The sequence below is a fragment of the Zalophus californianus genome, chromosome 11 (assembly GCF_009762305.2).
Source record: "Zalophus californianus isolate mZalCal1 chromosome 11, mZalCal1.pri.v2, whole genome shotgun sequence".
NCBI lineage: Eukaryota > Metazoa > Chordata > Mammalia > Carnivora > Otariidae > Zalophus > Zalophus californianus.
Window position 1 is genome coordinate 62,259,923 of NC_045605.1, and position 16,101 is coordinate 62,276,023.

The following is a 16,101-nucleotide window of genomic DNA, read 5'->3' on the forward strand; positions in this document are numbered from 1 at the left end:
CTGGGGCGGGGCGGCGTAGTAGGTCTCAGGGACTGGGCTGAGGCTCCGTCAAGAAAACGCAGCTGGGCAGCAGAGATTTCGGACTCTGCGAGCCGGTCCGGGCCCTCCAGGAGGTGCACCTCCCGTCCTTCTTGGGGGGCACCTTCGGAATATGCTAGTGTGCTCTCTACTGCGCAGGGGGACACGGGTATAGTCTGTACCTCGGCACGGATCCCTGGGCGACGTAAGTCCCCCCAGGTGGAAAGGCAGTACCCAGAGCGCTAGCAGAAGGGGCGGACCGGGTGAAAGGTTGGGGGGACTGGATTTGGCTGTGTGTGCCTGACCCTCCCTCAGGCGTCCCCTCGCGAGGAGATTATGGTTCGGACCATCCAGTGATTCCCTTCCACACTCCAAAAACCAGAGCAATTCAGAATCATTGCATTGTGGAAAAGAAGTCCCAGTGGAAAATGATAAAAATTATACTAACAGTTAACAGGGACAGAGTGCTTATTATGTGCCAGAAACATAACGAATCACTTTACATATATTGTCTCCTTTAATACTCATAATCGTAATAGACATCTTCTCTTATTAGCTGTGTTTTACAGGGGAAGAAACTGAGGGCCCTCGGCTCAGTTTGAGCTCGCTTTAGAGCCTGCCTCCAGTCACCTGGAGATTCAGTACCGTGTTTCATGTTGGAAGTCCCCAGCGGCCCACAAAGTGGGGCTTTGTATGTGAAGCACCCAACCTAATAATCAAGCTCCAGTCAGATGGCTGCAGGCTGCCTGGGAGCTGCAGTATCTGTGGCAAAGAACAAAATCAGGCTGCATGGATCTCAGTGCTGTGAGAACCCGCTGACTGGGTTGTCTTCTTCCTTCAGTCCTCCAGAGAGGTAGTGGACAATGTCGAAAAACTCTGGAGCTCTCCTTGGTCAAGGAGCACAGAAGTGATAGTACCTGGGCGCTGACTGAATCAAAGTGCCATTGGGGAGATTTCTTGCCTCAAAACAAAGTTGATATGGGCTCAACACCTGGGTGCACCCTCAACCTCTCATCCACATGTTGACTTCTGGCACCCAGCACAGGTGCTCCAATGCTTGTGAACGAGCCTCAGCATTCATGCTTGCTTTTGGGTTTGGGGCCAGGGTTACTAGACCACCCAGTGTGAGGGGGCTTGGGTCTGTATAACACTATTTCAAGCCTCATGAGGACTACTTCCCTCAACTTTAGATTTCTCCCATGTCATCAAACTCGTGCTTGAAAAAGCTTTACAGCTCCCTTTCTCCTAAGGGCAAAAGTCCTTATCATTAAGCCTGAACAGGCCCAGTGTGACCCCTCACTGCCTCACCTCTGTAGTCCTTCTCTAGCCACTCCCCTTCCACTTTTCATTCCAAACTGAATTCCTCCCAAGTCCTATCCGGGCCTTCACATATGCTGGCCTCTTTGCTGAGGTTGCTCTTCTATTCTTTGCCTGTGTCTACTTGCCCTTCAGGTTTTGTTTTTAAGGTGACAGCCCATCTCCACTCCAGTCTCGGCTAGATGCCCCTCCTCTGCACTCCCACAGCTCCCTGAACTTCTGTATCCCGGTACTCATCACTGCATTGTAGTTGCTTGGTTACATGCCTCTATCCCCCACTAGGCCTTAAGCAATGTGGGAAGGGACTGTGTTTTATTCACTGATGTATCCCCAGGGTCTAGAGCAGTGCCTGGCAAATAAAAGCACTCAGTAAATATTTGCTCTATGAATGAATGGCTGATGAAGGTCAGCGGGCCCAACCCCCTCTAGGCCCTGTGTCTTAAGACCATAGCTATCTCAGTGCTGGTCTGAAGAGCAAATAAAACTTTGGCTCCAGCTGGGGCTGGGGGAGGAGTAGGCTCTCAGACTGGACTTCCAGCTATCTGGCCTCTGCTCTTCTGGCTTGACAGGATTTTGGTGTATGATTAGACTGAGCATTTCTCCACCCAGCCCACCCTCCTAGAGTCCCCCCACAAATTGACCTCACTGGGCCTGCTTTTATGAAAGGTTTATTCCTAGTGCTAGGTCCCAATCTTCCAGGGCTCTAAGCACAATTAAACTGGGTGGGTAGGTGAGGGGAAGCCCATTCAGATGCAGGGCCAGAAATGGGGCTCCCCATTATCCCCACCCCTTTGGTCCCAGTCCCCTTCTCTGCAATGGGGGACGCACAGAGGAGGGACAAAGGGTACTGGAGGCAACATCATGGCCCAGGGGAGCCCAAGAAGAGCTGCCATTGGCTGACAGGGCCTTTTGAGGCTCTGCCATTGGTCAGGGGGCACACCCCAGGATCTGGGGACAGGCCTGAGGAATAATGCGCCATCGGCCAGGGAGTGGTTCTGTCATAGCCTTTGGCTGTGGAGTGGAAGGAAAAGATCTGGGAATGAAGCCCAGTGGCCAGGAAGATAAAGGACAGGGCAGCAGCTGCTGGGCCTGCAAGCCCCCTCCCTACCCACAGCAGTGTGGGCAAAACTGGTGTCAGGCCCCAGCCAGGGAAAGGGAGCCCAAGCCAGAGGGCAGGTGGCAAGGGATGTCCCATGTCCAATCTCCCCCACCCTGGGACTGCCTCTCCCAATGTCCTTCTTGATAGCCAGGTTTGGTTAGGAGCAGCTCACTGCTCCTCTAGCCAGGAGGGCTTCTCAGCTCCTGGAGGCCGCAGCTTGATGTTGAACTGCTGCAGGGTCTGCTCCAGCTGTTTCTGGTTCCCAGCAAAGTAGGCTGACACGGCATTGTGGAAAAGCAGCAGCTGCTTGTGCATCACCTTGATCTGGGGGTCCAGCAGGGTCAGCTGAGACTGGACTCAGATGCCCTTCTTGAGCCTGAGCCCAGACCAGGGGTACATGGATTCTGCTCTGATGGTGCTTTTAGGGTGGGGGCTGACCTCCACTAAGGGAGTCAAAGGATAAGGGTCAGTCTGATGGGAGAAACCTGACTTGATTTGCTGGGATTGGGGGTTCTGGTACCCCAGCTCAGGGGATGATTTTTCCCAGTTATGTTCCTGGGATCAGCAGCCAAATCCTCCAATAAAAAAGGGCCAGGGATTGGAGGGCGGGTGACTAGGAAGGTCCAGGGGAAGATCCCACCCCTTAGCCAGGCTGCATTTCTCGCATCCAGTACTGGGGAGGGTCGTAGGGATAGAAGGTCAATGTTACAGATGGGAAGGTGGGCTGGGGTTAAAGGGGTGGGGTTGGCACCTTGTTTTCTTCCAGGAACTTGAGCTTGATGGCCACATCTCCCCGCAGCTTCTCATATTTGTCCCGATGGGCCTGGAAAGTGGCCTGGGCACTCTCGAGTCGACCACGCGTCCCTGCATCCCGGGGGCCTAGGCTCAGCTCCTCTAAGTCTGTTCGGTAGGCATCATATTCCAGCCTGGGGAAGGGGTGATACAGGCTGGTCTCCACCCCAGTGTCCTCCACACATACTCTCCTTTCTTTCCTCAGTTCTTATGACCCCAAAGCTCAAACTTCTACCCATGCCAGCCAACTCCCAGAACTCTAGGCCCTACTGGTGCCCACACCTGGCAGCCTCATACTGTTTGACAGTCATGAGCGTGTCTTCCATGGTCTTGGTGACCAATGTGTTGATGCTAGAGACAAAGAAGTTCACAGCCCCTAGCAGTGTCTCTCCATTCTTGCACAGCAGCTTCTGTGTTTCTGCATTGTAGCCAAATTCCTCCTGAGGGCGGAAGGGAGGACAGGCCTTGAGCAACAGTTCCTACCTGACTAAAGCTATAGGGCCCTCATTCCCCTCCTCCCCAGGGAGGAAACAGCCATGGAAACTGGCAAAGGCTCTCTTAGCCAGAAGTTAGTGGGGCCACCCCAGGGATGGCTGGGGTAGGAATGTGGGAGTGGGGTTCTCAGATAAGTTCACAGGACTAGAACAGGGAAAGCTAGTGCAGCAGGCAAGGGAAGGGCTCTGATTAGGCCGAGCACCAATGCAGAGAAGGGTTACTTGTGAGGCATCTAGTGTGCCGCCTCCCCCACCCCTCCAACTTCTGAACCTCTGTACAAACCCTTAGGCTGCCTCCACGGGTGAGTGCTGCTGGGGGTAGGGCTGGGCCTACCCTGGAGGGGTTCTCCCTCTGGGCTGCAGGAGGGAGGGAGGGAGGGAGGCTGAGGGCTGACTGCCTGGGAGGGCCCGGGCCCAGTCCCCCCACCCTCTTTGGCCTGACCAAGGCACCTGAAGCTCTGGGGACTTCTGGCTGAGGTCAGCAAAGGCGTCACCTAGTGCATGCTGGGTCTGCAGCAGGCTGTAGAGGTGGGCTGTCAGTGCCCGGCCCAGCTGCAGGACACTCTCATACTTGCGCTTCGTCTCACGCAGCAACTCAATCTGCAGCTCTAGCTCCAGGTCCACAGTCCGGGAGCCTCGGCCAAATCGCTCTGATAACAGCTGCTTTGTGCACTGATTGGGAAGTGGGGGAATAGGTCAGAGACCCTAGCACCCTGCCCCCCCAACAGGTATCGACCCTAGCATCCCCACACTCCTAGTCTCAGCCATAGATGGGATAGTGGCATCTGGAAGATGGGAAAAGGTACCCAGGGGAAGTTTGGGGGAAGGGAAAAGTGCTTAAATCCCACCTTATATGTGTTGATGCCCCATTTCTTGACGATGTCAAACTTTTCTCCAGCGATGCCCCGAGCCACCTCATCTCCGGGGCCAGCAGGAGTGGTACTGTGAGATGGATGGCGGCCAGACCCTAAAGAACCAAGTTCTCTGACACCAGCCTCTCTCAGATAGAACCAGACATCTCTGTGGCTCCACCCATACCTCCCACCCAGCATATGAAAATGACTTCCCTGAAGTAGCAGAAACTAGAGACAATGAGATTCTCCTACTCACTAGGAAGAACTCATACGTTGTGCCCTGACACCCAAATCCCAATATACATCTGGCCTCCTTCTGAGGTGGTGATGGGGTCTGGAGTGGGGGGAGGGAGTTGCTGGTGTACAGGGGCAGAGAAAATGGAAGAAAATATGCTGAGAATGGGGTGGCAGGTCAAGGATGGTGGGTCCTGATAACAGGAAACCTCATTGACATTCTCATTTGGAATCCTAGTCAGTGTGAGATTCAAAGATATTTGCTTCTCTAAACTTTAGAGTCTAAAGCAAAACTCTGAGAAGCCTCAGAGTTCCAAATCAGTCTCAAGCTCCAGAGCAGGGAGAACTTCTTTGAAACAGAGTTCTTCATGTGATTCGAGTGGTAGCAGCAGAGAAAGGACAAATGGTTACATCTCAGGGGCTAAATGGCAAGTGGGAGCAGTTGGACAACCCTGCTCATACTAGCAGAAGTTCCCAAGATCTCCAGACATAATTCAAGCTATCTTAGACATATCCTATACTCCCCAGAACCATTCCCCTCCCTCTCTCCACTCAAGCTTTCTGTCCTGTTCTGATCATTCATACCTGTGGGGATGAGTCCATCACCAGAGCCCCCATAGCCACCAGACACAATGCTGGTTTCATTGAGGTTGGGTCCTGACACCATCACCTGCTGGAGGTCCTATAGGCCAGAGAAGAGGGGGGCTTCAGGAACATTGGGGCAGCTGAAGCATTTGGGGGGTGAGAACAAGCTTGGATTGAAGCATCACAGAGAGAGCACACAAGGGAAGTCTGCATAGAATCAGAATGAAGATTTGTAAAAAGATTGGAGGGAGTTAGACAAGTTAGGGGAAAACTAATGGAATGGGGTGAGAGCCCAGGGCTTATGATTTAGGATTCCTAAATTGAAACAATATGGAGAAGAATCAAACAGAAGCACCTGCTCCAGCCCATCATCCTCAGGAAGCTGCCCAGCTTCACCGTTCCCATGGATGGGGATCTCCATTGTGGCTGCCTTCCCTAGAATCCCGTCCGTCATGGCTAGGGAAGGGACTGGAGTCAAAGTCTCCACCCCAGCGCCCTGCAAAGCCCAACACAGACAGTTCTGGAAACTGGCCAGTACTCCAGAAAGAAAGGTCTCCCCCACCATTTCAGAGATTTTAGAGGTTGTCCCAAGACTTGAGTATTCTGGGGTTGGGACACCACTCCTCTTCTCATGGATATGTATTTCTCCCCTCCAAGGTGCATCTTTCCACATGCACACCCAGGCCCCAGATGTCTTCTCATGAACCCCCAACCCTACCAGGATTCAGGTGATCACTCATGCATTCAATCATTCATTTAATAAGTGCCTACTATGTGTCATGCATTATTTGAGGTCACAGTAGTGACCAAGACAGATAAGGTCTGTGCTGTCTTGGAACTTATCCCCATGCAGCTGTTTCCCCCCCATCAGATTTAACCCCTTTCCAAGGCTCAGGAGCCTACTCCTCCAATTCAGGTATGTTCTCCATTGCTTGGCCTTTCCACACTCCCTTAGTGTTTCTTCCCCTTTCCTTCAGGTGGTCTCCCCCTCCTCCATCCCATGCACCTCCTCTTCCTCGGGCCCTCCCCCCCCAGGCCTTAGTTGAATCAGTTGGTGTATGTTATCGGCCTCTGGGAAAAGCCTCTTTTTCCCACAACATAGTGATCCCTTCCAAAGTCAGTTATGTCCCCCAGGTGTGTTAGTCCCCGCCCCCCCCCATACACCTGGGCATCAGGTGTGTCCTCATCCTTCCCCAGGGCTCAGTGGCATCTTTCCCTCAGGGCAGATTCGTGCGTTCAACTTCCCCTCACCCAAGTATGTCCTTCTCACCTCGGGCCGGGCCGCTCTTCCCCTCAGGGCGCCAGGCCCGGGCCGCGCGGGGACCTCAGGCTCCAGTTCCCGTCGCGATCCTAGCAGCAGGTCAGGGACTCGGCGGAAGTGACGTCCCCTCCCGGGCAGAAGAAGCCGGCCACGTCGCAGATTATAAGGGCGGAAATGACGTTTTGCCGGGGGCCGGGCCATCCTTGAGCCAACCCCTCAGTCCCTGGGGAGCGAGGAGCGAGTACTTCCGGGGCGTTACCAAGACGCTGTAGGGAAGTGACGTACTGTGCGCGGTGGTGCGATGGAGCCCCAGGCGCAGCAGCCGCAGCAGCAGCAGCCGCAGCAGCCGCAGCAGCAGCTGAGAAACGTGAGTGAGTGCTAAGTCGCTGCAGGGCCATAAGTTCAGCTAGCACCCTTGTCCATTTGGCTGGATATCCGAGGGCTGGGAACGTCGGGTTGTGGCGTGCGGTCCTGGGAAACCTCGAGCGACGCGGCCTCGAGGTGCCCCTGTATCGCTGAGTTCTTTGTCCCCTTTTCTCCTAGTTGCGGGACTTCCTGTTGGTCTACAATCGGATGACGGAACTCTGCTTCCAGCGCTGCGTGCCCAGCTTGCACCACCGAGCTCTGGATGCTGAGGAGGTTAGGTGGGGAACTCTGTAGGGAGGTTCACCGTAGACTGTTCCCCACCCCGACTTCCCCTGCCTCTGGCCCTGGCCTTTCCATCGCCCCTAGGCTGGGGATGGGAAGGAAGGAGACGGACCCGACAGGACACCTTTGGCCTCTGCTTCACCCTGTCATCCTTCTAGGAAGCCTGTTTGCACAGCTGTGCTGGGAAGCTGATCCATTCCAACCACCGCCTCATGGCCGCTTATGTGCAGCTCATGCCTGCTCTGGTACAGCGCCGCATCGCAGACTACGAGGCTGCCTCAGCTGGGCCAGGTGTTGCTGCTGAACAGTCCGGAACCTCACCATCAGGCAGCTAGCCCTTCCCAGCCCCAGGAAGGGAGGCACTGGATGGACCCTCAAATTGAAGGAGCCAGTGGACCTTGGGCTGGATGCAGCCTGTATATAGAGCGAGGGGTTTCCTGAGAGCTGGGTACTATTGCTCCTTTTCCTGGAGCCAATAAACCCGCTTTTACTCTCTTTGGTTTATGTTCTGGGCGGGGAAGCTTTGCCCACTGTATTGGCACCATCCTTTATTCGGTCAGTTAGTGCCTATCTGTTGGCTTCAGCCCTGGCAGTGGAGAAATTGCCTTCTCTGTGTAGAAGGAAAACCTTAACATTCCCAGGCACCTGGTTAAAGCAAGGTCTGTGGGTACAATTTTAATGTTAGTAACGTCAACAGGAAGTTGATTCCTGCCCAAATGGCAGAGAAAAATGAGACCTTTTTCTAAATCTGTCCTTCACTTAAATCTGTCTGACTTAAATGGCTTATTTGTGAGTCAGGTGTACATTCATTCATAACTCTTTTTCTGGACTCTAAGGAATTCTGCTAGATGTAGGTAAAGGAGATAACCAAGGACAGCAGATCAAGAAATCAGACAAAAAAAAAAAAGAAATCATGGACAGGGTATTTAGGCAGTGCCTCCTGGGAAGTCAGTAGCCCCAGAACAGAGATGAAACCTCTAAGAATTTTGGGGTGTTCTGGGACTTCAATCATTTCCCAAGTTGTTACTTTCTTATTACTTTCTGCCTACCCCAGGATGAGTGGTAAAGCCTTTACACCAAGGTCTGTGTGCTTGTCTTCAGGAGCAGTCAGAAAGGGGAAACTTGGGGGACCATATTCTGCAATATAGCCAGACCTAAGGGACAGAAGCCCAAGGGAGAAGTACACGATGGTGGTTATGGGGAAAAAAGGGGATAAAGCAAATCCTTGGGACCGCTTTATCATTGCCTGCATGTCTATAATTTCAGCTCTTCCATCCTCTACCCTACATTGTTCCCACTGTTCCTGTTATTTCCATATTGAGCCTCTCCATTTTTCTCTCATTTATTCCCCTCCTTGTGAAATTTACTTCTGTATTCAGCAGTCTGAATGGCCTATCGCTCCATCACCACATTTTCTTGCCTCCCTATGTCCTTTTTGTATCATTCCAGCTGTTTTATCTTTTCTGTTCCTCCATTCAGACTGCTAGAGAAAGACACAGCTGTGTAATGAACGGCACTAAATATTCAAGGTCTCCAATTTCAACCAAGCCCTCACTACCAACAAGCAACCCTTTGTGGCTTCCTGGTGTATTTCATCTCCTAATCACCATGGCAATTATTTTACACCTTCACTGTTCTCCTTATCCCCCACTTCACGTCCAACTTTCCCCATCAGGTGACCATGTTTCATTTTTTACAGAGGAAATGGAAGCTGTTAGACACTGGTTCCCACAATAATAAAAAAACTCTTTACAGCCACCCACAGAGCATTTTTCCCCCCTGTATGGATCAGGAAGTTGAAATTCTCTAGTAGCAGACCCTTATAGATACAGATCTGACTTTAAAATCCATGTACATTTTACTACACCAGGCTGCCTCTCAAAATATCCATTGAGCCACCCAATTTGTATGGGTTCTGATACTGATAAATGTCTTGCTTTAATCTTTATAGCAAAACTACAAGTAAGATATTATCTCCACTTAATGGATGAGGAAGCAAGAATCCAGAATGTACCAGAACGCTGTCTTATACATAGTTAACCTCTTGAGAAAAGTGGCTCCAAACAGCTTTTTGCCTCCTTAGCTCCCATATCTTGAATAGAAGGTTTTGCTAGGAACATACAAGTTGCTGACCAGAAACTTCCCTACTGAGTAGCTTTGTGTCTACCCAATAAAGTTCTCTCCTTGGAAAGTATAACTGCAGCTAGAACAGCTTGTGAGCTTAACCAATCCAAGATGGTAATGGGGACCTGGAATACTGTGGTGCTGGTGGGAGGACTCTTCCACATGGACATTTGTGTGTATCCTTGCAGTAAATTTCCATTGCGAATTGTCTGTGTTTCCATGTCACATAATTACTACTTGCTGGAGAAGGGCTAAGAAAAAGAACTGTCTTGACTCTAGAAGCTATGTTCTTTGAATTTTAAGAGTTCATCTGTGCTTGTTCACCTGCACCCAGGCTGTCCCTAGGCTTGGAAAAACAAGTATCCCTCAACGTAATCCATTAGTTAATCCCTTAAGTTTTTAACTTCTTCTTTTCTCTCTGTTTATAAACATGTTCAGTACTTAGGAGAAGAACCCTACTCCTGTTACCCGTCTGTTAACAATCACTGACCTCTCCCTCGGGTCTTGCCATAAAGTGATATCATTGGTGTAATGAGAGCAGTGTGATGTTTTAAGCACAACACAAGAATAAATGTTAACAAAGCTCTCTTATCACAAATACGTATTGGAGACAGTTGGTATTGTCATTGTGGCTTCAGAACTTGACTGCCTACTTCGTAAAGTCTGATTCCTTTGAGCCTGTTCAACTGTACCACCCTCTCTCATTACTTGTCCTTAGTAACCACAGCTCTCCTACTTTCCTCAAAATAGCCCTTGCTCTTCCTATAACCCCTTGACACTGTAATGTTACCAGACAGTCCATTCAGTATTTTGGTTTCTTAATTCCTTGCCTCAGTCTCCCAACGATTTCCACTCTTGTCTTAGCCACCCACTCCCTTAGTTATGTCCTGGCCATTGCCATTACCCCAAACTGCTCCATCTTTAAAACACTATTACTAGCCTCTTCCTTACTGTATTCCTTCTACTTTGTTTATTGATATATTCCTTTACTATTGTTCTTTGATTTCACTGGAGCTTTCAAGCCATTGATTCTACTTTCCATTAACATCTTCTGTCTTTAGATTCCTGTCTAGCTGAAATACCAGTTATTCTCTTGGAACAGACTAAATTTCTTTGTCATCTCTTTGTTGGACTCAGATAAAATGAGACATTTGTCTGTCTCTGCATTTGGACAGCTAAAAGCCCAAGGAAATGACTACAGAGCAGATTTGTATCACTATGAATTCATGGTTACCAGCGTCAAATGGAGACTCAACCCCTATAATCCCACTAGGTTTTTCCAGTCACTGCTGCTCCCTGCGATGAATACTTTCAAATCAGTATTCTTAAGCCTCTTACTACCCTCACTATTCTCTTCAGTGTTCTGCAAGTAACCTTATTTTTTAATTCATAGGTAAAAGTAGAAGCTCTCAGAGGAGTTCCCACAAAATCTCACAACACAACGTCACGCACCTATACCTGCATCATTCTCTCTTTCCTTCCATCTAAATAGGGCAAACATGCCTCAAAGCCAGTGCCTATTCCTGCTCTGAATCCTAGTCCTTTCCATGGGGATCTCTGACTTTTTCTATTTTACTATATTCTCACCATTGCTAAAGACTGTCCTGTTAAACCACTACCTTATTTCCCCTCCAGCTATCATCCTATTGTTCTCCACTTTACAGCTTAACTTCTTAAAACATTTGGATACTGTGGCTCTCTCCATTCCCATTCCTCCACCCAGTCTATTTTGACTTCTACAATCTTTATTCTATTGAAATTGTTCTTGATGAGGTCACCCTGGCCTACCAAATGACTCATATCCCTGATTTCCCAGGCCTCAGTTTACTTCACTTCTCAGGAGCATCTGGTACTGTTGACTAGTTCCTCATCATTGGCAGTCTTTCATTGGTGTCTGTCACCCCACTAGTGGTTCTACTACTACTTTCACCATGCTTTATAGCCCCCTTTGAGGCTCACCTGCTTCCAGCCTTTACATCTAAAGGTTTCTCTAGGGCCTCTCCTTTCTCAGACATTTTTCTAGGATTGTGTCCTCTCCGTTCAGCTTCAGTTACTGGTGCCTCCTAGATCTCTCCTCTGAGCTACTTGATTGACATTCCCACTTAGGTGTCTCAAAAATATCCCCAACTCAGCATGTTTTCCTCATCAGCTTTCGTATACCTGGTACTCCTCCAGTTGCAGAAGCTAGAAACCTCACTCAGTTGCCAAATCCCATCTGTTTACGTTTTACATTTCTAAATATCCCTTGATTCTGTCTGCTTCTCCCCATTTTTACAATCTTCCAACAGTGTTACTGCAATTGCTATTTTACCTCCTATCTACTTCTGCATCCCTCCAATCTCTTCTCCATTGATAGGCCAGAAAATAAACTGAGGCTTAAAACCTCACAATAGCGTCCCATTCTTAGGATAAAAACGCATTCTACATGTGACCTCAGACCGTGCATGATTCCGTCCCTGCCCACCTCAGCTTTATCTTATCATGGACTATCAAACACCGGACTGTCAGTACTGTTTGTTGAACTGAATTGAGCCGCAACTCACTTGCTGCCTCTCTGTGCTCTCACCACACTGCCATCTCCATTCTTCTAATCTATCAGGTACCATTCCATCTCGGGGCCTTTGCACCATTTCCTGACTTGCAGTGCTTTCCCCTCACTTTACCTACTCATTCTTGAGTACTTAGTGTGAATGCTATTTCCTCACATAACTCTTCCCAGACTCCAGCTCCCATAATTCCTCATGTTTGTGGCATGTAGCACTTCTAACTGTTGGTAATTACATACCCCATGAGATCACAGTCCACGGCTGTATTGCTCACCATTGTACCCTTATCACAGTGCCTGGCACATAATACGTGCTTGGTAAATATCTGTTGAATGAACATTTTGCAGTTTCCTCCCAGCTCAGTCTACTATTTACATAGGAAGAGAAAGGCTGAATGTCGGAAGAGACAGAAATGAGTCTGCATTTAACTTTTGACGTTTTGCCAATGATTTAGAGGTGTTTTTCATGCCTAATCTCACTGGTTGGTCTCTTCTGCCCTTAATATTCACAGATCGGTCAACACCTGAAAGCTTCCATCTGGAGCAAATCAGTCATTCTAGTTTCCACTCAGTTCCTTTAAGCTTTATAATTCTGCTTAAATAATTCTTGAAACCTTTCTTTTCTCTCCACGTCCTTTGTCACTACCTTGATCGAACTTTCATCAGCTCTTGTATAGATTACAGCAGCAGTCACCTAACAGCTTATTCCTTGAGCTTGGACCCCTTTGATTAGTTAACATTTAGCTAAGGTATATGTAACAGAGACTAAAAATGACAGTGGCTTACAAACTTTTCTCTTTCAAGTAAAAATCTAATCCAAGACTGGTGTGACATCACAGTCATCCGAGAACCAAGCTACTCCTAAGCTTTCTGCTTGTTGTATCAAAGGTATGACTCTCAATCATGTGACCCAGGATGGAGCTTTACTTTGCACACAAACATTCCAAGGGGCAGAATGGAGCAGGGAGTGGGTGGAGGGGCATATCCTCCTCCCTTTAAGACACATCCGAAAAGTTGTACAACAGAAATTTGTCATGTGGTCAGGCCTTGTTACAAGGGAGGCTGAAATGTCGCTTTATTCTTACCAGTCATTTTTTTACCCAGTTAAAAATTGGGAGTTCTGTTACTAAGGAAGAGGAGGAGTATGGCTATTAGGAGACACCTACCAGTCCATTTTCCATACTGGTTGAGAGTGATTCTTGCAAAATACAAAAATAATGGTACTCATCTACCTAACACCTTCCGTCACCTTCAGACTGTAACATCACAACTGAAGCTTTCTGTGATCATGTCCCAGAAGATCTCTTTGGCCTCATCTTCAACCCCCTTTCCTCAGTTTTTGATTCTCATACCCTTGGTATAAAAGGATCAATTTATTTGTGGTGCTCAGACACATCATGCTAATTCTGGACTCTGTTTTTCCTTTTTTGAGTATGTCCCACTTTCGTCCATATAGTAAGTACTTCACAAATACCCGAGTGAGTGTATTTACCAACACTGTTAAGCCCTGCAGATGCAGAGGTGAATGAAAAAGATGCAGTCCTTATTCTCTTGGAACTTAACACAGATATGGTGGAGGTGAATATAGAACAAGTAATCACAACTGTGGTGAATGTTACAAAGAAGAAATATGTGTTGCACTGGGAACATACAGTAGTACTAACCTGTGTGGGGGATGAAGGAGAGCTTCCCAGAGGAGTGATTTGGAACCTGAGATCTGAAGGATGAAATAGAATTTACCAAGCAAAAGACAGGGGGATGGGCTACCCTCCTTTCCTTCATGTCTTTGCTTAGATGTCTCCTTTTTATTAAGGCTTGTTCTGATTATGCCATTTAAAATTGCAACCTATCCTCCCTCAGACACTCCTGATCCTCTTTATTCTGCTGTTTTTTCCATAGCACTGTCATTTCTCACATACTATATAGTTAACTTATTTTGTTTTGTCTTTTTAATTCTGGATCAAGATTCTGATAAAATTTGTTCTATATACTACCATGATTATACAAAATTATTTATATTGGCATTGTGCCCTGCAGTGTTTTACACACATTACCGTATTTTTTTTTCTTTCCTGCAGGACTATTTTAGACTGTTATCACCCGTAAACAGTAAATAGTGTGGACTTTTGGAATAGGCCTGTTTTATCATCTAATCTAAACAGGTAATTTTGCAGGTAATTCTCTTCCTTCAGATTCAAGATATTATTTTCTTTCCCAAGATTAGTGATTTAAATTCTCTAAATGTGATTCTACTGAAGAGGTTGAAGATTAAGATCACTAATATTTCTATGGAAATTGAGGCTTTTAAATCATATCCTATGTGTTTGTTGGCCAGTCCATGATTCATAATTATAATCTGCCTAGGTTCTATTTATTTTTATTTTTATTTACCTTTGGGTCCCCTTCACCCATTGGTGAAATGGGTAAAGGGACTCATTTTTATTATTTATTACTGTAACTCCCACTAGAATTTATGTTCTCTAAGTCATAAATCAGGAATTTTGTCAATGTTATTGCTCTGTACACTGATATAACCAAACATCTAAAATAGTGCCCAAAACACAGCTGATGCTCAATAAATATTTGTTGAGTAAGTGAAGGCAGGAGAGAGTTCCAGAGCAAAAGTCTAGAGCTTGGCTTTAGAGAGAGCAGGAACATCTCTTATTGGTAACAGGAAGGATGGAGGAATGGATAAGGCAGATCTAAGTTTTTTTATTGGTATTGAGAGATTGAGAGAGTTTCTTTTCAATATCATGTGTGATGGTTAGTGTTGTGTGTCAGCTTGGCTAGGTTATAGTACCGTTATTTAATCAAACACTAATCTAGGTGTTGCAGTGAAGGTATTTGGTAGATGTGGTTAACACCTACAATTAGTTAACTTTAAGTAACAAAACTACTCTTACTAATGAGGGTGGGATTCATTCAACCAGTTGAAGACCATTAAGAGCAGAAAGTGAGATTTCTCAAAGAAGAAATTCTGCCTCAAGACTGCAGCAGTAATTCCTGCCTGAGTTTCCAGCAACCTATCCTACAGATTTTGGACTTACTAGCCCCCACAATCATGTGAGCCAGTTTTTTAAAATCAATCTATCTACCTACCTACCTACCTATCTATCTATATATTATGTGTGTATCCTTTTGTTTCTGTTTCATCTAATTTTTTTTAATAGGAGCTGAAGTTATCATTGGAGAGTAAAATAAAAAAATGGAAGATGAGGGAGTACAGGTTTGAAATAGTATTTGCACAGAATGGAAGAGTAGACTGATGCAAAAAATATAATTCAATTTTTAGGTGGTGTTGAGGGCTCAGTAAAGGCCACTGAACAGATTCCCTTCTGTCCTTGTCCATCTAGAGAACCGTTGTTTTAGGGCCATAAACTTCAAGACCTGCTGTGACTCTTCTTTGCCCTTTCCAGAAAGGGCTGCCCTTATTCCTGCCCTCACTGAGCACTACTATTCACTGAGCACTTGTTCACCTTTATGTAAACAGCACTTGGTAGGGTGCCACAAACAGCAAAAACACATAGCTTACACATATCAACTATATCAAGTGTTTATTATCGATCAGGCTCTATTCTAAGCATTTTATATGCATTAACTCATTTAATCCTTACAGCAACCCTGCAAGGTAGATATTATTACTTTCATTTTACAAAAGAAGAAAGAAAGAAAGAAGAAAGAAAGAAAGAAAGAAAGAAAGAAAGAAAGAAAGAAAGAAAGAAAGAAAGAAAGAAAGAAAAGAAAAGAAAGAAAGGAAGAAAGAAAGAAAGAAAGAAAAAAAGAGAAAGAAAGAAAGAGAAAAAGAAAGAAACTGAGGCAAAATACCCTGCAACTAGTGAGTGGTGGAGTCAGGTTTTCAATCCAGACAGTCTGACTCCAGAGGTGATCCCCTTTCTCATCAGTGAAGATTGCTATACATTTATGCATTTGTTCCACAAATATTTTCTGATTACCTACTCTTGGTGCCAGCACTAGGGGATGGGGATAGAGCAGAGAGCAATCAGAATCTCTGCCACTATGGAGCTTATGTTTCTAGTCAGGGGAAACAGACAATAAGCAAATAAATATTTATATGAGATGGCATTAAGTGCTGTGGAGAAAAATAATGCGGGTAGCAAGGATGAGGAAGG

At 46.9% G+C, this 16,101-nt stretch overlaps 2 protein-coding genes across 4 annotated transcripts; one reads left to right on the forward strand and one right to left on the reverse strand.

Annotated features, from left to right (window-relative positions):
* Positions 1 to 537: 537 nt before the first annotated feature.
* ARFIP2 (ADP ribosylation factor interacting protein 2) lies at positions 538 to 6,793 on the reverse strand. 3 transcript variants are annotated; one of them, XM_027580716.1, is made up of 8 exons: positions 6,664 to 6,774; positions 5,749 to 5,889; positions 5,394 to 5,490; positions 4,569 to 4,687; positions 4,171 to 4,392; positions 3,509 to 3,666; positions 3,186 to 3,360; positions 538 to 2,758 (listed from the first exon to the last, which is right to left on the reverse strand). In XM_027580716.1, the coding sequence occupies exons 2-8, from the start codon at positions 5,845 to 5,847 to the stop codon at positions 2,603 to 2,605; spliced, it is 1,026 nt and encodes a 341-aa protein (XP_027436517.1). In that variant the 5' UTR covers positions 5,848 to 5,889; positions 6,664 to 6,774; the 3' UTR covers positions 538 to 2,602. The 3 variants fall into 3 exon arrangements, with proteins under 3 accessions (XP_027436517.1, XP_027436519.1, XP_027436518.1); XM_027580717.1 differs by having other exon boundaries at positions 2,740 to 2,877; XM_027580718.1 differs by lacking the exon at positions 5,749 to 5,889 and having other exon boundaries at positions 6,664 to 6,793.
* A 131-nt stretch (positions 6,794 to 6,924) lies between these two features.
* Positions 6,925 to 15,035, forward strand: TIMM10B (translocase of inner mitochondrial membrane 10B). Its single transcript, XM_027581035.2, has 3 exons — positions 6,925 to 7,021; positions 7,198 to 7,293; positions 7,461 to 15,035. The coding sequence occupies exons 1-3, from the start codon at positions 6,956 to 6,958 to the stop codon at positions 7,635 to 7,637; spliced, it is 339 nt and encodes a 112-aa protein (XP_027436836.1). The 5' UTR covers positions 6,925 to 6,955; the 3' UTR covers positions 7,638 to 15,035.
* Positions 15,036 to 16,101: the final 1,066 nt, after the last annotated feature.